General features: G+C 41.1%; 1 protein-coding gene across 3 annotated transcripts in view; it reads right to left on the bottom strand.

The window, feature by feature from the left end:
* Positions 1-24,317, bottom strand: part of LOC148874540 (putative acyl-activating enzyme 16, chloroplastic) — a 133,132-nt gene that overhangs the window by 99,274 nt on the left and 9,541 nt on the right. For all 3 annotated transcript variants that reach the window (XM_088963650.1, XM_088963651.1, XM_088963652.1), the window contains exons 3-4: positions 3,317-3,431; positions 1,351-1,438 (exon numbers count right to left, since the gene is read on the bottom strand). In XM_088963650.1, coding sequence (XP_088819776.1) covers positions 1,351-1,438; positions 3,317-3,431 — 203 coding nt within the window. The remainder of the gene's footprint in view (positions 1-1,350; positions 1,439-3,316; positions 3,432-24,317) is intronic.

Raw genomic sequence — 24,317 nt, 5'->3', positions numbered from 1 at the left:
GCCTAGTGATGAGTGGAAGACAGTATTTAAGACAAAAGATGGATTATATGTGTGGTTAGTTATGCCATTTGGACTAACCAAAGCCCCTAGTACTTTCATGAGGATGATGACCCAGGTACTTTAATCCTTCATTGGTTGTTTCCTAGTTGTTTATTTTGATGATATTCTTATATATAGCCATAGTCCAAAAGAGCATATTTTTCATCTACGTCAAGTGATAAGAGTTTTATGCCAAGAGAAACTCTACATCAACTTAAAGAAATGCTCTTTCATGTCACCCAAAGTTATACTTTTGGGGTTTGTTGCTTCAGCTAAAGGCAAAAGTGTTGATCCCAAGAAAGTAAAGTTTATCTTAGAATGGCCCCTCCCTACCAATATTCAGGAGGTTAAAAGCTTCCACGGCCTAGCAACTTTTTATAGAATATTTATTAAGGGGTTCAGCACTATCAAGGCTCCAATTACTGATGCAATGAAAAGAGGTGAATTTAATTGGACCAAGGCAGCAAGAAAGGCATTTGAGACTATCAAGAAGAAAATGACAGAGGGACCTATTTTACAACTTCCAGACTTCTCTAAAGTCTTTGAAGTAGCATGTGATGTATCCGGTGTAGGAATTGGAGGGGTTTTCATGCAAGAAGGCCATCCCATTGCATTTCATAGTGAGAAATTAAATGAAGCCAAGCAGAATTATTCAACTTACAACAAGGAGTTATATGCAGTAGTGCAAGTTCTACAACATTCGTAACACTACTTAATATCTAAGGAGTTTGTGCTCTATTTAGATCATGAAGCTTTAAAGTACTTGAATTCCCAAAAGAAACTAAATGACTTGGAAACTCATGGAATAATATCTAAGGAGTCGGGCCATTATATTTCTGTTATAAGAAACAATAATAAGAAACAATATTAAGAAACAAATACATAACAGAAATAAAATGGGCCCAAGCCCATACTATTAATTCTCACAACAGGCTATACGAATACCATGGCTAATACCTCTAGCCAAGTTTTGATTTCAGGGAAGATGGTTGGTAGAGGGCATACGGTGGATGGTTTCTACATCTTGGAGCAGTTGACAATTGATAAGGCATCATATCCTATGAGTTGTAAAGTCCATATGTTTTTTCCTAAAATAAAAGCCATTATTGATTAGGTCATTTGTCATTTTTTACCATACTTGTAATAGCAATTAGCTGATAGAGAACTTTTGCCTTAGTAACCTAGTTGTAAAATGACAATTTAAAGATCATAACATTATAGCTTACAGAAAGCTTTGCTAATATCATGTATAAATTGAACTTAGGAATCAAATACCCATTAAAATGGCAATGATAAAAATGTCATACTGACCTCTCTGAATGATTATATATCTGCAATAATTCTTCAGTAGATGACCTTGTTCCCCTCACTACATTAATTGCTCCAATAGCCATGATCCCTATGCAAAAATGATGTTGCAAGGTCAGTGTTGATCAATGTTTAGAGAACCAGACAGGAACAGCCAGTTGGACCGAAAAAACCATAAATTAATCCTATTGGCCGGTTCAGTCATACCCTATAAACAATCCGACCAGTTTCTCCAACCAGAGAACCAGTGAACCAGTCCCGGTTTCATAAAACTGGTCATTTTCTCAATTCATTTTTACCTATATGCAGATTTCCAAAGGCCATAGCTTTGTGCTAAATTGTCTAAGGCATCTTGTCCCAGTATTTTTGCCAAAAAGAACCTTTTCATCTGAAGTCTTAATTTTTAATATAAAAATTGAAACTATAATAAAAATACACATTTTATATGCAGAACATAATTATATATTTTATATATAATTAATATTATTATGTATATTATATATATATTATATTGTGGTGGTGTCACAGGTTGACTGGGTTGACCTAGCACCCATCCAATTGAACCAGTGAAACATGACCTGGAGGGAAAAATGATTCTACCTCCGGTCCAGTTCTCTAAACATTTGCATTGATTATTGCTCATGTGTATAGACTAGCATAACTAACTCATCATCAAAGTCTTCACCTAACTATATGGTGTCTGCTACATGAATCCTGTGTCACCATTCCATTCTGTTCAGTGCCATGGACTAGCATAACTATCTACAATACTTAAATGGAATGTACAATACTCATATATAATAAAACAAAAAATAGTGATTTGATGAGTTAACGCATTGATGCAGAAGCCAAACAGTCAAAACTAAATTACTTTTGGGTTTTTATGTATTTTTATATATTAAATAATATGAGTATTTTGGTCATTGTACATGTTGAATGCTGGGTCCATCATATTAGTTTGATTCATCTAGTAATGGTTTAGTTGTGCTTAAAATTTCAGTTATTGGTAATCTAAATTCTAAATTTGGAGTTTGGAGTATACATTGCAGAACCATAATAACGAGTTTCATTACTTTAACAATGAGCATGTCTGGCTCAAGACAGTCTAGGTAGGTGTAATGTTCCAAAAATACAGCTAATGAATTTTGAAGATTATTTTCTGCTTCTGTGACTTTTGGAGAGTGGTGCCGAAAGCCCTACAGTAATTTTAAGGAACTGTAGGGAGTAATTCTTAGGGTTTTCTTTTGTTCTAGTTTTTCTCTTCCAAGTTTTTTCTAAGATCAGCCATTCACAGTCATCAAACACCTGGAAAAGACAATCAAAGACTAGTATTCACAACATAAAATAAAGGATTGAACTAAACCCAGTTAGGTGTATCTCAATTTCCTTTAATTGTCAGCTTTCTCGTCCTTTCTCTAGAGAGAAATTTCTCTCTCTAAATCATTCATATTAAACTTTGATAGGAAAAAAAAACAGATTTGATTCAGCCATTCCCCTTATCATATAAGCCCAGGTTTATTTCTTCCTCTCTTTTCTTGCACCTTCTCTTTTAACTTCATCAATCCAAACTATTATTATTTACTCTTCTTTCTGTTTGATATAAAGCAAGTCTAGCCAGTAGTCTTTCAACGAATCTGTCAATGACTGATCACAAAATCTCAGTCTTGTCAAACTGCTTTTTCTTATAGTATATTCCCCCATTAAACAAATTTCCTCTTTTCCCAGTCAAAAGATATTATATCAACATTCTTGATCCTTGTTCCCTTTCCACTATTGGATCCCATATAGCACAAACATAAAGATTTACAATATGCTCAGGCTTCTGAAGTTCACTTGACCATATTCTCACCCTTGTTTAGGGAGAACCAAGAACTTCAAACATCCACCACCATTATGGTTTATGACAAATGTAGGTTGTAAAAAGAAGATGTTAATAATAAGGTTAAAGAATAAGACCATTAGAGTGTACCTTGATCTGCAATGAGCCATCTGCATGAGTTGTCAGCAAAAAGTGCTACTTTTTCATCTGGCTTAATTCCAATAACTCTTAGACCTTCTGCGAAATTCAAAATTTCCTGCTCGAGCTGTCATTGGCCAAGGAAAAGACTTGAGCAGAGCCTATAAAGAATTAACTTGTTCTATTGAATAATCCAAGACAATTAATTTAACAAACTAAATAAAAATGAGACTGCTAATAGGACATTACAAGTTAAAAGTAAAGAAACAAATAGAAATCTGAGAAGCCTATGGAAAGAGCACATAACATCATTTTCTGATCCTTTGGTCAACAAAGTTGAAAATCTTGTGGTCCTTTTATGATTAACCCTGTTGAGAGATTGAGCACTATGTTATGGGCCTTTATTTATTTGCTTTTTATTTTATTTATTTTAATGCTTTATGTTGAGCTTCTTTGGTTATTGGGCTTGGACCTTATCTGGCCATTTAATTAGGTTTCGTTTGGCAAGTCTATTTTGGAAGGTCTTCTAGAAGCTCTAGCAGACAAAAGACGTAGTGGGCTTTTTCATAAAGATCTCCGCAGCCCATAGACCATTTGGTTAGAATCATTATTCTTAGAGCTGTTAGAAGACCACAAGAGCTCAAAGACCGTTTGGCAACATAAGTCTATGTACATTGCTGATCTAGCCAAGCCAGTGCATATTTGACACTTGACTCAGCATGGGTGGGTCCCATTCACATACATGGCAATCCAATGTGATCAGATGCCTTCTACATCTACAGATGTCTCCGGGAAGGAGATGATGAGTGTCCCACGTGATGAGTATGAGCAGTTTATCTAGGCTGCTTCTCAACATAATACAGCTACCCTTGCACATTCAGGTATGGCTTGTCTTGTATCCAAACCCTCCCATTGGATTATCGATTCTAGAGCTTCCGATCATATGACTGGGACTCCAGGTGTGTTTTCCTCCCTTTCTCAGCCCTCCACTCCACACATTGTTACACTTGCTAATGGTTCCACATCTTCCATATGTGGTGTTAGTAATGTCGACATAGATTCTTTATCCCCATCCTCAGTTTTGTATGTTCCCAAATTTCCTTTTAACCTTATGTTTGTTAGTAAGCTAACCAAATTTCTTAATTGCTCTATCACTTTTTCCCCTTCTTTTTGTGTTTTTCAGGATCTCAAGATGGGGATGAAGATTGGTGGAGGGCATGAAGCTAGTGGATTGTATTACCTTGATAGTGGTGGTGGTTCATCAATAGTCCTTCAAACATCTCTTTCTCCTATTTAGTGGCACTGTAGACTTGGTCATCAGTCCCTTAAAACACTTAAGTTACTTGTTTTGTCCTTGAGTTGTCCTTCTATTTTGGATTGTAAATCGTGTTAGTTAGGGAAACATCATTGTGTTCCCTTTAGTCCTAGGGTTGACAGTCGTCTATCGAGTCCCTTTTCTTTAGTTCATTCAGACATTTGGAGTCCAAATAAAGTAGTGTCATATAATGGTTTCAAATACTTTGTAATTTTCGTTGATGATTATTCAAGGATGACATGGCTTTACCTTATGAAAGAAAGGAGTGAATTGTTTTCTATTTTTCAAAAATTTTGTGTTGAGATCCACAATCAATTTGGTGTGCACATTAAGATTCCTTATTCTAATAATGGCTGAGAATACTTTTATATACCGTTTCAGGAATATTTGGAACAACACGACATTATCCATCAAACCTCATGTACCTACATCCCTTAGCAAAATGGGGTGGCTAAGAGGAAGAACCGCCACCTTTTGGAAACCGCTCGGACCCTTTTACACCATATGAATGTACCCAAACATTTTTAGAGTGATGTTGTGCTTACATCTTGCTTCCTTATTAATCGGATGCCCATGCCCATCCTTGAAGGTCATTCTCCCTTCACCACTTTGTTTCTATAGAGAAGATGGGCCGAATGGCCCATAGGTTGTTTATTCTTTCTTGTTATTTATATTTCTTTTCTGTAATGTGCCTTATTCTGGGCCCATCCAGTCTATATTATGTTCTTTGTAAATTCTTGCCCACCTAAGGGCCTCCTTGTAATTATTCAAATATATCTTAATAAAAGAATGTTAGGGTGTTGAGACAGAGTAGGTTCGAAACTCTCATTCTCAGACCCTCATTGCTGAACTCTCAAGCTCTCCTCTCTTCAGTTTTCTACATGGTATCAGAGCATATCTGAACCTGAATATCATAGGGCTAGAAGCTTAGTCACATACTGCCTGATTCTTGGAGGTCAATGGACGAGCCCAAGACTAGAATCTCTTGGGGAAGGGGTTCGGTGGCCAGGAAGAATCAGAAAAAAAAAGGGGGAAGGAGAAGGGGAACAGCTCGGTTCTGTTTTTGAAGCTCGACAGTGTTTGGACTATTGAAGCTCGAACTGTAAGTTGTGCTCAGTTTTCTACTCTGAAGTTCGACTGTGTTTGGACTATTGAAGCTCGATTGTGTTTGGACTGGTTGTTCTGTTTTTGAAGCTCGACTGTGTTTGGACTATTGAAGCACGAATTGTAAGTTGTGCTCAGTATCTGGTTGTTCTATATTATCTTCGACTATATTTGGACTGTTGAAGTGTCCGAAAACCCTAGCTGTTCTGTACTACCTTCAACTGCATTAAATCTAGTTTAACCCAGAAATTTCTGGGCTGTTTTTCTCTTCTTCTTGGACTGTTAAAACCTGTCGAAACATCCTTGTAACAAGGCTGTGTATTGTTACTCATATTTTGGCTGTTTTGAGGGGTTGTACGAGCTTTTTTTGGGGTCTTTTCTCTTCCTTGACAGTGGGGCTGTCTCTATTGCCCACACTGTGTTTGTGAAAAGGCCTGTTCAGCAATACCGATTGGTATTTACTCTTCTTGGCTGAGTGCACAGCTTTGAAAAGGTACTTCGGCTGAGTGCATAGTGCCTAGGAGTTTCTGATTACTTCTTGAAGGCTGAACTCAGTATATTGTCTTCTTGTGGTCGGCTGAACTCTGTTTAGAGTGTTTACATGATGTACTCCTCAGAGTTTGAAAACAAAAGTGGTGCTAAATATGGTCTAGTTTAGGGAACTCCAAATGATTCCTTATTGACTGTGACCACAGTTAAACTAGATGGAACTAATTATCTGGCATGGTCACAATCAGTAAAGATTCATGTTTGTAGTAGAGGAAAGTGGGGGTTCATTTCCAGGAGTAAGAAGGCTCCCCCAGAAGATGATCCATCCTACGAGAAGTGGATGCAAGAAAATTACACTGTCATTGGGTGGCTTGTGAACTCAATACAGCCGCAAATCAGCCAACACTACCTATGGATGAATTCAGCAAAAGAAATTTGGGACAGTGTTGTGAAAACCTATTCACAAAAACTCAATGTGGCCCGGGCATATAAATTGAGAAGTGATGTAAAGAATTTAAGACAAGGGGAGAAACCTCTTGCTGTATATTTCTCAACCCTGAAGTCCTTATGGCAAGAGATTGACCTAATAGAAGTTGTACCTTGGGACACCACCAAGGATGCAGAGACCTACAGAAAATTGGTTGAAAGGAATAGGGTATTTGAGTTCTTAACTGGACTAAACCCAGAATATGATATCACAAAACAGAATATTCTTTCCAAGGAATGTGTTTCTTTGTCACAAGCTTATGCATTGGTGAGTAGTGAAGAGAGCAGAAGGCCTGTTCAGGTTCAAGGGGCTGATATGAATGATCACTTTGCTAATATGGGGATTAAACCCAAAGGGAATGTTGGAACTTCTGGTGGCATAGGAAAGAAAGAAGTTATATGTGAGTACTGCAAGAAGTCAAAGCACACCAAAGATAAGTGCTGGAAGTTATATTTGAGTTCTTCCGATCTGACAATGCAAAAGAATACTTTGAGAAAAACCTACCCTGCTATCTCTCTGACATGGAGGTTATTCATCAAAGCTCATGTGCTAGGACCCCAGAACAGAATGGGGTTTGCTGAGAGGAAAAATAGGCATATTGTTGAAGTTGCAAGAAGTATCTTATTTGCCTCACATGTTCCTATCAGGTTTTGGGGTGATGTTGTTCTTACTGCTACCTATCTTATAAACCGTATGCCATCCAGGGTTTTGGGGTTTAAGTCTCCCTTCAATCTTCTTCATCCAGACAAAGACCTTTTTCCTGTTCCTATTCGTGTCTTTGGCTGCACCTATTATGTACATGTTCCAAGTGTCCAAAGGCATAAATTTGAACCCAAAGCTCAAAAGTGTATCTTCCTTGGTTATTCCCCCACACAGAAGGGTTATTATTGTTTTGATCCAAAGTCTGGCAATCAGTATGTCTCAATGGATGTCACCTTTGATAAGCTTTCCCCCTTTTATGGTTCCTCTCCAGAAGGACATTGTCCATAGGGGGAGGATTTGTCACAGGTGTTTGCTCTTCCTCTTCCTATCCCTGTTGAGTCTCTTGATATGTCTGCTTCTCCTTCAAATGCATCAAGGGTGGATTAGTCGTTCCTTTCCCCTTGTCCCAGTACTCTACCTCCTCGTCCTATCCTCAATCCCAAGGTGTATCAAAGGCAAAGATCCAGAAATGTGCAAGTTGTTTCTCCTACAACACATGGGCCTCATACACTTCCAGTCACAGAAGAGACAACGGGTACTGTTTCAGCATCTTTGGATTCATCCTTCCCTGACCTTGATATTCCCATTGCTGTTAGGAAAGGAAAATGGAAGTGCACTGCACACTGCATTTCCAAGCACCTTTCTTATAGTTTGCTTTCACCTTCATACTTTGCCTCTCTCTCTTCTGTTGCTTCTCATCCTATTCCCAAGTCTGTGTCAAAAGCTCTTAAGATTCCAGAGTGGAGGGATGCTATGAGATCTGAAATCGATGCCTTATACAAGAATGGCACATGGGAAGTAGTGGATTTGCCTGAAGGGAAGGATCCAGTCGGTTGCAAGTGGGTCTTTACTATCAAATACCAAGCTGATGGCACTATTGAAAGGTACAAGGCCAGGCTGGTTGCAAAAGGCTATACACAGACATATGGGATTGATTATTTAGAGACCTTTGCACCTGTTGCCAAGATGACATCTGTGAGGGTTCTTCTATCTTTAGCTGCTCACTTTGACTGGCCCCTTTATCAATTGGATGTGAAGAATGCATTTCTGAATAGTGAATTACATGAGGAGGTTTATATGTCTCTTCCTCCAGGGATGTATGGAACTGATATGAAAGGGAAGGTATGCAGGTTGAAGAAATCTCTTTATGGACTAAAACAGTCCCCTAGAGCATGGTTTGAGAGATTTAGAACAGCACTTGTTAACTTTGGTTATGTGCAGACACAGTCCGATCAAACTTTTTTTGTGGAGTGGACCTCTGGTAGTATACCTCATTGTGTATGTAGATGATATTGTAGTGACTGGTAATGATGTTTCAGGAATTCATGATCTAAAATCTTTTCTCCATACAGAGTTTGAGATTAAAGATTTGGGGGACTTGAGATACTTTCTTAGTATAGAAGTGGCTCAATCTAAGGATGGGATTCTTATCTCCCAAAGGAAGTATATTCTTGACTTGCTCTCCGAGACTGGAAAGATGGGTGCTAGACCAGTTGCTACTCCTATTGATATGAGTCATAAACTCTCAGCCTCAGAAGGGACATTGTTAGAGGACAAAGGAATCTTTCAGAGACTTCTTGGGAAACTTTTGTATCTATGCATGACTTGGCCAGATATTGCATATGCAGTCAGTTTCATTAGCCAATTCATGCATGCTCCCCGAGACACTCATCTAGCAGTAGCAGAGTGTTAGACAGTTTTGTATGCCCTTAGCTTCAATCAAAATTGATGTACTTTATGAGTTTATTGTAAATGAATAAAAGTACATATTTGATTCATGTTCCCTTGGTATGTTTCTGTGTATTACCCTTAAACTAGACACTTATTGAGACTCGTGTTAGTTTTGAATGTTCACAGCCAGTGGGTCGGTCTGGGGAGACCTATCCTGACAAGGCTGACACTGTGGTGCCACCAAGTCGGTTGGGGTGGCTTGTCTCAGCTACCGAGGTGAGACCCTAGGCACATACAGTGTGGGATTAATTAAATCTTTGAACTGGACCAGATTTCCAGTATTGCCCTGGACCTTGGAGATTGATGGGCAAAACTGGAAAGTTACACCCGGCCCCTAGACTCGATTATGATACTGCACTAGGTGTCGGATCAGGCTGTCTTTGATGTACCAATCAGTGAGATCCTTAGCGGGGGTCAAAACCTAGGTATGTTGGGACAATCCGAGAATTCATCTGAGTGGGTGATCAAAGTGACAGGATCAGCCCCTTTGTCGGACAAAGGTAATGATCGGGGATGCACTCTCACTGTTGGAAACCAAGACTGCCGGCAGCCGATTTCAACCGTTGAAATTTGTTTTGCAAAATATATTTTATATGAGATATAAAAGTATATATATTATGGTTTCTAAAATGTTTGCAAAAGGTTTTAATTCCCGGGATCCATAGAAGTGGAGAGTGCAACACTGTTCCTTGCAGCCGAGGGAGAGGTCCTCTCTTGTCGGGCTGAGAGGTTAAGTGTAAGACCATTGAGGATAATACCTGATGGGCTAATCTTGCATCTGCCCACAGTCCCTGGGTGTTACAAGGTGGCTTGGCCTAGGGACCACTTAGGGTAAGTGTTGGGCCCATAGAGCCCATTTGATGGGTTTCAAGGGGTGCATTGTCTTTAACAGTGTATTCGACCAAGCCTTGTAACAAAGGCTGGGCCAAACCCATGTGGCTGATGTGTAGATCAATGCTTGGGTCCCACGCCATACAAGGAAGCCCAACTGGGCAGCAGTTAGGGAGGTTAAGTGAGCACATAAGCTTAATGGGCCTAAAGCCCATTTCAAACTGGGCTATTAATTTAGTTAATTAAAGGGGCGAATTCTGAGATGGATTAGCAGTTAGGATAGGGTCTTAACCCTATCCACTCAGAGAGTCCAGATCTGAATGTGATTCAGATCTAGAAACTTCCTAATAAGATTAGAATTCTGCACCCTGCGAATACTCTCTTGCCGCCTCCCTGCTCTTGCCGCCCTGTTTGCCAGTTCGATCTCCAGCTGTGGGAGAAGTCAAGATTGGATCTTGACATCAATTCTTTGAGAAAGGATTGAAAAGGAAGCTGTGCTCACGTTCCATCCTGTTGTTTCTTGCGAAGGACAGAGTTCTTGGGGAAGAACACTGCTGATTTTGCTCCATCCTGCACTGCGCCATCTTAAGTGGGAGCAGTCTTTGGATCCTTCCTTGGGTGTGAACACCTTCGTTGGAAGATATTGCTTCTCCGTATCAGGTATCATTCTCTCCCATTCCTTTTGGTTCAGATCTGGTTCAGTTTAAAGGTTCAAGATTAATCCTTGAAAATATGATTTTCTAAATAGGGAATGTGATTCCCAGTTGAAGGGAGAGAAAATTTTTTGAAATTCGCCCCTTATTCCGCAATCTTTGGGCATCCATGTGATGGATCTCTCAACCCTTCACAGAGAGAATCCTATGTTATTTGAAGGGCTCCCCAGGAAAAGGTATTCTCTTTGCCAAGCATGGTCATATGAAACTTGAGGCCTACACCGATGCTGACTGGGCCGGAAACATTGATGACAGAAGATCTACTTCTGGGTATTGCAGCTTGGTGGCTGGTAATGTTGTTTCTTGGAGAAGCAAGAAACAATCGGTTGTTGCTCGGTCCTTGCTGAAGCAGAATACAGGGCCATGGCACATGGAGTTTCTGAATTATTACGGCTAAAATCACTGATGGAAGAACTTGGAGTTGAATATGACAAGCCAATGATGTTGTACTATGATAATCAGGCTGCCATCAACATTGGTCACAACCCAGTGCAACATGATAGAACCAAGCATATTGAAGTTGATCGACACTTCATTAGGGAAAGGATCTCTTCGGGTGAAGTGTGTCTTCCTTTCATCACATCTGAAGGACAGTTGGCAGATTTTCTCACCAAAGGCATTCCCAAGGCAAAACTTCAGCATGATACCAACAAGCTTGGCAAGATTGACATCTATGCTCAGCTTGAGGGGGAGAGTAGAGAAGATGGGCCAAATGGCCCATAGGTTGTTTATTCTTTCTTGTTATTTATGTTTCTTTTCTGTAATGGGCCTTATTCTGGGCCCATCCTATCTATATTAGGTTCTTTGTAAATTCTTGCCCACCTAAGGACCTCCTTGTAATTATTCAAATATATCTTAATAAAAGAATGTTAGGGTGCTGAGAGAGAGTAGGTTCGAAACTCTCATTCTCAGACCCTCATTGCTGAACTCTCAAGCTCTCCTCTCTTCAGTTTTCTTCAGTTTCCAACCTTGTCTCCGTTTCCTCTTACTCCTAGAGTTTTTGGGTGTGTATGTTTTGTCCATAATCTTGGGCCTAGAACAAACAAATTAGATGCACGACCCACCAAGTGTATCTTTCTTGGATATTCCAGGACTCAAAAAGGGTAGAAGTGTTATAACTCCAGTTCTCGACATTCATTTGTGTATCATGATGTTACTTTCTTTGAGTCTATTCCATTTTTTCCTATCGGATGTCTCTTCTTCTTCCTCTCCACCTCCTCTTCTAGTTCCCATTAAGGATCCCATTCCTATTGTTCCAGTTGTGACCAAGCCTTCGCCTCCAATGCAACTCCCTATTGAACAGCCACCACTAGAGTTTACCAACTTTATCAAAAGTACTTTAACTTGAAACAGGGAAATCAGAGCTTAAAGGAGTATTATGCCAGTATTTGAAATCTTCATAATGAGCTTAATGTGTATCACACTTTGACTTCAAATGTTAAAATTCAATAGCAGCAATGAGAACAACTTGATGTGACAAGGTTTTTAGTGGGATTGAAACCTGACTATGAACTTGTTTGGGCGCAAATATTAGGCAGATCTACTCTTCCCTCTCTTGAGGAGGTGTTTGCTCGACTCTAGAGGATTTTTATTGAACCTATGGAGCACTCCACCCTTTCGGACAGGTCTATTTTTTGTGGTGGCGAGAGGGGGAAGTCGTGGGAATAGAGGTGGTGGAAGTGGATGTGGATTTCCAAGGAACCAAAGTGGTTCTATGTTTAATCATACCGGTGGTCGCAGTGGAGGTCGAGATTCAAGGGGAGGTCGTAGTAAAGGATGGAGTAAGGGTCCTAGAAGGTGCACATATTGCGGATTAGAAGGGCGTACTGTTAATTTCCGTTATGAGTTACATGGTCCACCCAATACTTCCAGTCATGTTGTAACTGGTGGCGGTGGCACATTTGGTGAAAACCAATAGGCTAATCATACAACCTCCACATCTGCAAGTGTTTCTAGGAAGGAAATGGTGAGTGTCTTGCGTGATGAATATAAGAAATTTCTTCAAACATCCTCTCAGCAAAATACAACCACTCATACTTATTCAAGTATGGCTTGTTTGGCATCCAAACTTTCACATTGGATTATTGACCCTGGAGCCTCTAATGATAATGACTGGGTCTCCATGTGTGTTTTTTTCTATTTTCCCAGTCTTCCACATCTCAAGCAATGAGCCTTGCTAATGTTTCTACTCCCATTCGTGGTGTTAGTGGTGTATACCTCACATCTTTATCTTTATCCTCTATCTTATATGTACACAAATTTCCTTTTAACCTTATATTTGTTAGTAGATTGACTAAATCTCTTAATTGTTCCATAACCCTTTACCCCTCTTCCTGTGTGTTTCAAGATCTGAAGGCGGTGATGAAGACTAGAAGAGTGCATGAAGTAGGTGGGTTGTATTACCTTCATGGTGGTGGCCCGAAAGTACTTCAATCTTCTCTCACTCCTCTCCAGTGGCACTGCAAACTTGGTCATCCATCTCTCAAGGCCCTGAAGTTACTTATTCCATCATTAAGTCATCTTTCTTTGTTGGATTGTGAGTCATGTCTATTTGGAAATCACCAGAGTCTCTTTCAGTCCTAGGGTTGATACTTGCATTTTGTGTCCTTTTCTATTAATTCATTCAGATGTTTGGCATCCGAATAAAGTTGTTGACAGTTGTTTGTGTATTCAGGTTTAGTACTACAATGGTACTGTTGTAATTTCTCTTTTGTTTATATTGTTCGATTGGACTAGTATAAATAATAATTTCATTCATTCGCCCCCTACGTTCTGGAGGGCTTTCAGTCTCTCGACTCACCTCTCTTCTCTCTTCTCCTCTCCTCTCTTCTCTTGCTCTTGCTCAACATGGTATTAGAGCAAGTCATCCAGGCCTGAAGGGTGATGTCAAGCTAACTGTTGTTGCATCCAGTGCTGTCTCCAATCGAACTCCTAATCTGGTGAAATCAGTTCGACCCAGAAGTTACAGAGTCTTTTCATCTTCCAGCCCAGAAGTTGCTCCTCTTGTCTGCTCGACTGTAGAGAGACTATTTTTTGCGGATTCGTAGGAGTTCTGGTTTACAGGGAGACTATCATCTAAAACTATTCGGCTGCCCTACTGTTGTCTGTTCGACTGCCTATTGTTTGATGAACTTTTCGGCTGCCCTACTGTTAAGTGACTGTATTCCTTAACACAGTAACTATATTCAACCTTTTTTTATTAGTATTGGGGACTGTTGATTGTCTGTTCAGCCGATTGATTGTCTGCTCAATATTAATCTTATTGATTGACTATTCGGCTACCCTGTTGATCTCCTCGACTGGTTAGCTATCAGGACTACTAATTAGGTCATTCAGACCTATTCTTGTACTGCAACAGCAGTGTGCAGACTTGTTTCAGTGAAACTGTAGATCAAAAGGACCTGTTCTTGTACTGCAACAGTAGTGTTCTATTTTTTGTTCTCAGTGAAACTGTAGGTCAGAAGGACCTGTTCTTGTACTACGACAGCAGTGTTCTGTTTTTTGCTCTCGGTGAAACCGGAGGTCAAAAGGACCTATTTCTGCAATAGCCTTGTACAGCTGTACTCTTTTGGTTGTTGTTTCAATTTTTATTCTGATATCATGAGCAGTGAAGATTCAGCCACATTTGGAGTTTCCTCAATGCTGAATGGAATGGGTGGGGGTGACCTATCCTTTCCTATGGCTGTTGTCCCTCTTGATGGTTTAAATTACCTGGAGTGGTCAAGAGGATCAAATTATACATCACTGCAAGGGTGAAGATAGGCTATATTAATGGGAGGATAAAAGAACCATCCTCTGGGAGTGCTGAATATGATAGATGGAATCAGGAGAACGGTATTGTTATGTCCTGGCTCTTGGTTTCCATGCAACCTCAAATCAGGAAGAATTTCATGTGGGCTGAAACTACAAATGAAATCTGGGAACAAGCAAAGTCTACATATTCAGAATGACACTATGCCAAAATTTATCAACTGCAAACAACATCTTCTACTTGTAGACAGGGGGAGAGGTGTTTATCGGTTTATTACTCTGACTTAACATCTGTCTGGAAGGAGTTGGATCACTACCAGAGTGTGGATTGGAAGTGTGATGAGGATGCTAAGAAGTACAAGCAGCTTGTCTCCCAACAAAGAGTGTTTGCATTCTTACATGGTCTGAATCCTATGTATGAATCTATCAAGGTTCAGATTCTCAGCTCTAAGGATCTTCCATCTGTTCAGGAAGTCTATGCTCTTGTACAGTCTGAAAAAAGCAGGAGAAATTTGATGAACAGCCCTGGTGGGGATGCTGTTGTGTTGGTTGCAAAAGGGGGTGTCTCTACTAGTGTGGGATCTTCCCGGAAAGGAGATCTCCAGAAAAAAACAGAAGATAAGGACAAATTGTGGTGCACTCATTGCCAGAAACCCCGACACACCAAAGATACCTATTGGGATCTTCATGGGAAACCAAAATGGGCTCAAGATTTGACTAAGAAGCAAGGTTCAGAGGTGAATAAGAAGTACGGACAGCAAAATACAAAGAAACATCACATGGCCAACATGGCTACTCGGGAGAATCAGCCCCCCATTTCTACTATGACTCAGACACATCTCACTGGACCTAACCCGAGGGAGGACATTATGAATTCCTTCTGTTACCATTTAGAGCCTTATGGTAGAGCAATTCGTCAGATGGATGCTCCTCCCTCAACCTCATTTGCATCCACGTCAAGTAAACCTGCCACTGCTTTCCATGTTGCTTCTCACACCCCTGACTCTCCATGGATCATTGATTCTGGAGCATCAAAACATATGACTAGTACGTCCTCTTACTTTCAAACCTATCACCCTCTTTCTAGAAGAGACAAGGTGAGACTAGCCAATGGATCATACTCTTCCATAGCTGGTCAAGGAACTCTCTCTCTTCCTCTTGGTCTTACCCTTTCTGATGTCCTTCATGTTCCAAAATTTCCCATTAATTTGTTATCTATTAGTAGTGTTACTAATTCCTTGAATTGCTCAATGACTTTTTTCCCTTCTCATTGTGTGATTCAGGATCTGGCCTCGGGGAGGACGATTGGTAGGGGTCGTATGGCTAATGGACTTTACATGCTGGAGAATAAGGTTGGTCTTCATGTTACTGAGTCTATGAGTCAATCCTGTAAGAAAAAAGTCGATTTATGGCATTGTCGTCTTGGTCATTTGTCTTTTGAGTCTTTGAAAGTTGTATTCCCATAACTGTTTAAGTCAATGTTTGTTTCTGATTTTTCTTGTCAAACGTGTCAGTTGAGTAAGCATTGTAGAACTCATTTTCTTCAAAGAAATAGTAAATCTGAATCTCCGTTTCACATTGTTCATTATGATGTATGGGGCCCTGTTACTTTACCATCTGAGAGTGGCTACAAGTATTTCATTACCCTCATTGATGATTATTCTAGATATACTTGGGTATACCCGATGCGAACCAGGGAAGAAGTACCAAAAATCATTCAAGATTTCCAGTGGATGGTCTTCACTCAATTTCAAACTAAAATCCAAATTTTCTAATCAGACAATGCAAAAGAATTTTTTCATAGTGACCTCACGGAGTTTTTTGCTTTGCATGGTTCCCTTCACCGTAGCTCTTGTGCCCGCACACCACAACAAAATGGTGTGGCCAAACGGAAGAACCGAGATCTCCTTGAAGTGGCTCGGGGTTTACTACTTCATATGAATGTTCCCAAACGGTTTTGGCTTGAAGTTGTTCTTTGTTCCACTTACCTTATAAACCGTATGCCCTCTCGTCGGTTAGAGTACAAAGCCCCACATCAACTTCTCTTTCCTAAGGCTCCTCTTCTTTCTATTCCTCCTCGTGTCTTTGGTTGCTAGTGTTTTGTCCAAAATCTGTCTCCCACCCGTGGGAAATTGGATTCTCGTGCTATCCCTTGCATATTTCTTGGTTACTCCTTCACTCAAAAGGGATACCGTTGTTTTGATCCTGTTTCTCGTAAATTCTATGTCTCCATGGATGCTTCTTTCTTTGAAGATGAGCCTTTCTATCATGTTTCTCCTCAGCGGGAGTGTAGGCATGAGGAGAAACTGCTTCAGCTTCCCTCTCTCCCTGACCCTCCGCCTTTTCGTGTTTTTTCTCGTCGTCACAAAGGCCAACCAAATTCAAGAGCTGTAGAGAATCCGGAAGTTGTACCTCCAGTGCCACCAGACTCCTCGGGGGAGGATCATACTCACTCAAGTATTTTGTCTCCCAATGATGTCCTTGAATCTATTGAAAATGATTCCTCTACTACTAATGATCTTGACCGTCCTATTGCTCACAGGAAAGGTGTTGATTGTGCACCACTAAACATCCCATTTCCTACTTTGTCTCCTATGAGAACATTTCACCCTCATTCCGTGCTTTCCTTACCTCTATTGACAGTGCCCCTATCCCTAAGAATGTGACAGAGGCTCTTTCAGTTCCTGAATGGACAAATGCCATGAGGGAAGAAATTAATGCCCTTCACAAAAATGGCACATGGGAACTTGTTGATCTTCCTAAGGGAAAGGTTCCAGTTGGATGTAAATGGGTGTTCATAGTCAAGCATAAGGCTGATGGAACAGTGGAAAGGTATAAAGCTTGCTTAGTGGCAAAGGGATTTACTTAAGTGTATGGAGTTGATTATGCAGAAACTTTTGCCCCGTTGCCAAGATGAATTCCATTAGAGTCCTTTTCTCTCTTGCGGCGAATCTGGATTGGGTTTTACACCAACTTGACATCAAGAATGCATTCTTGAATGGTGACCTTGAAGAGGAAGTGTACATGATTCAACCTCCTGGTTTTCTAGCTCAAGGCAATGAACAGAAAGTGTGCAAGTTGAAGAAGTCCTTATACGGGATGAAACAATCACCAAGAGCTTGGTTCAACAGATTCCATGTGGCAGTTCAACAAAAAGGATACAGGCAATGTCAATCAGATCACACACTGTTTGTGAAAAGAGGAGAAGGTAAAATTGCTGCTCTAATTGTATATGTGGATGACATAATTGTTACTGGTGACTGGGATGATGAAATTCAAAGATTGAAACTTTTTCTTGCCACTCAGTTTGAAGTGAAGGATCTAGGACCTGCCAGATACTTCCTTGGAATTGAAGTCGCCCGACCAAAGAAGGGTATCTTCATTTCTCAAAGGAAATATGTCCTAGATTTACTTCAGGACACTGGGAAGATGGGGGTGAAACCAGTTGACTCTCCCATTGACCCAAACCATAAATTAGGTGACAGCTGTGGTGAACCTCTCAAGGATGTGAAACAGTTTCAGAGGCTTGTAGGGAGATTGTTATACCTTTCTATGACTCGCCCAAACATTGCATATGCTGTTGGTGTCCTCAGTCAGTTCACGCATGCTCCTAGGTCTTCCCATCTTGAAGCAGCAGAGAGAATCCTCCGATATCTAAAGAAGTATCTGGGTACTGGTTTGTTATTTCAAAAGCACGGACGTTTGAAAGTTGAAGTTTATATAGATGCAGATTAGGCTGGATCCCAAAGTGACAGAAATCTACCAGTGGCTACTGCACCTTTATAGGAGGGAACCTTGTTACATGGAGGAGTAAAAGGCAAAATGTGGTGGCTAGATCCAGTTCTGAAGCTGAATATCGTGCTATGGCCCATGGGGTTGCTGAAGGCATGTGGATAAAGAATTTGTTGGGGGAGTTGGGTTTCCTAGTGTTAGACAGTTTTTGTATGCCCTTAGCTTCAATCTGATTTGATGTACTTTTGTTATTTAGTGGAAATAAATAAAGTGCATGTTTGATTCATGTTGTTTGGTTTAATTCTGTGTAAAACCCTAAAACTGGACATTTATAGAGACTCGTGTTAGTTTTAAATGTTCACAGCCGTTGGATAAGTCTGGGGAGATTTATCCTGCCAAGGCTGATACTGGTGTGCCACCAAGTGTTGGGATGGCCTGTCTCAGCCACCAGGGTAAGACCCGAGGCACATGCAGTATGGGATTACTTGAATCCTTGAACCGGACCAGATTTTCAGTCTTGCCCATCAGACTGGTGGTCTGGATACCCGGGTGGTTCTTCTAGGTTGGTCATTACCTGGAATTTGTGGGACATCTCCCACTGCTCCTGAGCTCTCCTCATCAAGAACTATTTCCTGACGATGGGTGTCCAGGATGTAATCGGATTCTAAGAATTGGGCGTTTCGACTACACAACACTTTCTGCTCACTCAGGTCATAGAATAGATAACCCACCGAATCCTTTGGGTAGCCTATAAACAGGCAACGACTGGTTTTAGATTCCAACTTGTCCGCACTTGTTCTTTTAACGTGTGCAGGACAACCCCAAATCTTCAAGTGTCTTACACTTGGCTTCCTTCCGGTCCAAAGTTCATATGGAGTTTTCGGAACTGATTTGGTTGGAACCCGATTCAGCACGTAGATAGCAGTCTCTAATGCGTATCCCCAAAAGGATGTGGGTAATTGTGAGCGTACGAGAAGCAACCGAACCATGTCCAACAAGGTCCTATTCCTCCTCTCTGAAACACCGTTGAGTTGAGGTGTAGCAGGAGGAGCTAATTGTGACACTATCCCATTGGCCTTTAAGTAGTCCCTGAATTCGTCAGAGAGATACTCGCCACCTCGATCTGATCGAAGGGCCTTAATTTCTCTCCCTAACTGTTTCTCGACTTCCTGTCTGAACTCTTTGAACTTTTCAAATGATTCAGACTTATGTCTCATTAGGTACACGTAACCATATCGTGAAAAATCATCTGTAAAGGTGATGAAGTACACGTGTTGATTCCGTGTCTAACACTCAGGGGACCACATACATCAGTATGTATCAGGTCAAGTGTGCCTTCAGATCTTTCAGGCTTACCGTCAAATGGCCGCTTAGACATCTTACCTTGAAGGCAAGGTTCACAAGTGGGAAGATTTTCTACGATTAGAAAATCCAAAGGACCATCCTTTACAAGCCTTGTGATTCGGTCAATACCGATATGGCCAAGTCGGTAATGCCAGAGGCGCGTGGGACTTACTGTATCACGATTCCTTTTCTTGGGATTTTCGACCGACGTAGTTTCGGTTAAGTTAGTTTCCAGAGAAGGATGTAGAACATAGAGACCGTTCTCTAGTTCCCCGCATGCGATGAATTTTTATTCCATTTAACAGTAATCATATTACTAAAATAAACAGTATATCCATCAGCACACAGTTTTGAAACAGAAATTAAATTTCTTCTCAAGTTCTGTACATAAAGACAATCTTTAAGTACAAGTATTCCTTCTTTAAAAACTAATTCTACGGTTCCTATTGCCACCGCTGCAACACTTGCAGTTGTTCCCAAGAATAGTGTCACTTCACCTTCACTCAACCTTCTGCTAACTTTGAACCCCTGCAGTGAGTTACACGCATGAGTTGAAGCCCCGGAGTCAACACACCAGGACACAGAATTAACTAACATGTTAGTTTCTATGACACAATTTTCGATGTTACCTTTCTTAGATTCCAGGTAGGCAGGACAATTCCTCTTCCAGTGGTCGGTCTGCTTGCAGAAGTGACAGACATCAGATGCCTTGTTCTTCTTCTGCTTCTTAGGTTTGGCAGCCTTCTTCTGAGGCTTCTTTACCTTTCTCTTTTTCTTGCCCGATTTGTTAGCTTCAGCAAGCATACCCACAGGCTCATCCTTCTTGAGTAGATCCTCGGCTCTCTGCAACATATTGCTGAGTTCCTGGACGCTGACATTCAGCTTATTCATATTGTAGTTCATTGTGAACGCATTGAAGGAAGAGGGCAAAGAATTGAGGATGGCATCCACTTGCGTGCCAAGATCTAGCCCGGATCCAAGAGCTTCAAGTTCGTTAATGTATCCCATCATCCGAAGACAATGGTCATGAACTTTCTGCCCTTTGGTCATCTACGCGGTCATGAACAATTTCAGGACCTTCTGTCGAGTAGAACGGTTCTGCTCTTCATACATTGTTCTTAGACTGTCCAATATGTCCTTGGCTAGTTCGATCTGATCGAACTGCCTCTGTATTGAGTTGTCTAATGAGGCAATGACAAAGCAGCGGGCTAGGGAGTTCTTATCCTCCCACTCTTGGTAGTCCCTCCTACGGGCCTCAGAAGCCCTATCACCGGACGTTCTGGGGCAGGATTTTTCACCACCTTGTCTAACTTTTCGGAAGTTAGGACCAGCATAAGATTTCTGTACCAGTCGGCATAGTTTGGGCCCTTAAGCTTGTTATCGTCTAGAAGCTTTGCAAATTGACTGTTTGCCATTTTCTGATAAAATAGCAAAATCATTAGTCCACAACCTTAGTTTGATTCATGTTACCTATATAGATATGGCTTTTAATCTATGTTCCATTCCCATTTATTCATCTCTGAGATTTCCCTCCTTTCTCAGTGACGGAGACGATGAAATGTCTCTGGAAATGTGGGAAATCACATGGGGTGCGTGAAGCCAACTGTTTCAGCTGCATAACCCCACCACCTTTCTGTGACGGATCATATCCACTCATCAAATGAGTTTCCTTTTGGCCTCTGTCAGACAAGGTTCAGAGCCGTTTTCAGGTAAACCTTTCTGTCCAGTGAGTGCACACCCATCATATTCAGGTTACGCCAAGGTACCGTGAGAGAGTTCCCATTTTCTGGTGAAGCCCCCCCCACATCGGTCTATGACGCCCCTATCATCTTATGAAACACTCTAATAGATCTAACAGCAAATGGATAGCCCAATTTTATGGTGCGTTTCCTCATTATTGAAGGACCCATCATTGTGCTAATGACGGAAGGCCTTTAGAGAGTCCATCATATGGGTCTCCCTATCACATGCATTCATATTTGCTGGAGGGAACAAAATTGCGCCCTAGTTTTAATTTAGGTCAAACCAGAGTGGCTCCCACTGACTTTCATAAAGTCAGATTCTGGTGGGCCTTAATCGGCTAGGGGTTCCGTATGCATCCCTTTTCAGGGTTGTGGGGTCCACCAAGCAAAGAGGGGTCATCCAATGACCGTGAAGGACACCATGGGAATGATGTGCATTCAGCCATGGTGTGCGCAAGAGCCACTAACGAGTCTTCATGGGCCAAGTACTTATGGCCCATGGTCGCAGCACATCAAACATCCAAACATCACATGTAAAGGAGGAATTGATCCAATCAATTAACTGCTGTAAAGCCCATGGAATAGCCCATTTAAAATCTAAGTCATTAACAATTAATGTCTACTAGGTGTATGGGCTGAATCGCAGATAGCAGTTCGGCCCATACAGCTTATCTCACAGTAATGGGCCTTTTGCAGTTTTAACCCTTTAAAACTGGGCTTTACAGGTGGGCTGAATTAATCCTTGTAATTGAACATCAGATTTGGAACAGCAAGTGTGAGAAATATGGACTGAAAAATAGTCCCTATCGAACCCCAGATTCGGTCCAAACAGTTTTGGTCCAATCTAGTCCGACAGGATCCAAAACTGATTTTCAATTCAAGAATTAATTCATGAAAGATCTGAAATTAATAATTTTGATTTCAAACAATCACAAATCAAATTATGGACTGTTCGCACCACCTGCAAAACAAAGGTTAATCACAAGGGTTGCAGTTTCACAAACTGCAAATCGCAGAAAGCGATTTCTCCAACTGCAAATCTGGGATGGCCTGTCTCAGCCACCAGGGTAAGACCCGAGGCACATGCAGTATGGGATTACTTGAATCCTTGAACCGGACCAGATTTCCAGTCTTGCCCTGGACCTTGGAGATAGATGGGCAAAACTGGAAACTTACACCTGACCCCTAGACTCGATTATGACACTTCACTAGGTGTTGGATCAGGCTGCCTTTGATATGCCAATCAGTGAGATCCTTAGCGGGGATCAAAACCTGGGTATGTTGGGGCAGTTTGAGAATTCATCTGAGTGGGTGATCATAGTGACAAAATCAGCCACTTTGTCGGACAAAGGGTAATGATCGGGAATGCACTCTCTTTGATGGAAACCAAACTGCCGGCAGTTGATTTTAATCGTTGGAATTTTGTTTTGCAAAATTGATATATTTATATATATATATGTACGGTTTCAAATTGTTTGCAAATGGTTTTAATTCCCGGGATCCATGTGAGAGGAGAGTGCGGCACTGTCGGGCAGTGCAGCCGAGGGAGAGGTCCTCTCTTGTCGGGCAGTGCTTGATCATTAAGGGCTGAGAGGTTAAGTGTAAGACCATTGAGGATAATACCTGATGGGCTAATCTTGCACCTGCCCACAGCCCCTGGGTTTTTATAAGATGGCTTGGCCCAGGGACCACTTAATGTAAGTGTTGGGCCCATAGGGTCCATATGATGGACTCAAGGGGTTCATTGAGTTTTTCAGTGAATTCGGCTGGGCCGAACCCATGTGGCTGGTGTGTAGATCAATGCTTGGGTTCCATGCCATACAAAGAAGCCCAACTGGGCAGCAGATTGGAAAGTAATTAGACACTGAACACTTAATGGGCCAGAAGCCCATTTCGAGGTGGGCTGATATGATCACCCATCCTTGGGGCGAATCTGAGATTAATGTTAGTAAAAGGATTGGGCCTTTAGCCTTATCCACTCTTGGAGACCAAATTCAAATTAGATTTGAATCTGGTAATCTCCTGATAAGATCAGGAGTAAGCTAACTTTATCTGTAGATAGGATTAAGATTATCCCTTATCCAAATACTGATTTGGATTGGGATAACTCCTAATTAGGAGGATTCTTAATCAAGAAAAAAGGAGGAGAAACACTAACCAAAAAGGAGAGAAATACAACAGATTTCGAATCAAAGAAAAATCGCAAGAAAGGTTCCTGCGAATTGAGATCAGATCTCATACTCCAGAAAAAGAAAAAAAAGGCAGTTCAGCTTTTTCGCCTTTGGAGTTCTCCTCCTGCCGCCGCCATCTGTTTTTGCAAGATTAGATCTTTGCAGAAAAAGAAAGTCAAGAAATCTGTTCTTGACATCAGTCTTGCAAGAAAGACTAAAAAAGATTCAGTGTTTAGTACTTCCAGAGGATTCTTGTGAAGGATCCAGTGTGTAGGACGCACCCTGTTGGTTCTGTTCCATCCACAGCTGTGTCATCTTCAGCAGGAACGGATCTTGGAGCATTCTTTGGGCGTGAACACCAACTTTGGGAGATAGTGCTTCTCCGGATCAGGTATATTCCTCCCATTTGTCTTTTGGTACAGATCTGGTTTGATTATGGTTCAAGTAGGATCCTTGAATATTGTATTCTAAATTTAGGGAATATGATTCCCAGTTGGGAGAAGGTAGAAAAATTTTTGAAATTCGCCCACCCATTCCGCAACCTTTATGGCGTCCATTAGATGGATCCTACCATTCTTTCACCTAGTGGCCAAACCTATAATTCTATTTTGCGATAACAAAGCAGCTAAAAGCATTGCTGCCAATCTGGTGCTACATGATAGAACAAAGCACATCGAAATTGACAAGCATTTTATCAGAGAGAAAGTTATCACAGGCGAAGTGTGTACCCCCTATGTCACTTCTGAGAACCAGCTTGCAGACATCTTTACAAAAGGTTTAAACCTTTCCAGACATCATGATCTTTGTGACAAGTTGGGCATGATTGACATCTATGCTCCAACTTGAGGGGGACTGTTGACGGTTGTTTGTGTATTCAGGTTTAGTACCACAAGGGTACTATT

Source organism: Nelumbo lutea, chromosome 1, assembly GCF_056320005.1.
Source record: "Nelumbo lutea isolate HS-2025 chromosome 1, American lotus-T2T, whole genome shotgun sequence".
NCBI classification, from domain to species: Eukaryota; Viridiplantae; Streptophyta; class Magnoliopsida; order Proteales; family Nelumbonaceae; genus Nelumbo; species Nelumbo lutea.
This window is presented reverse-complemented; position numbering and strand designations above follow the sequence as displayed.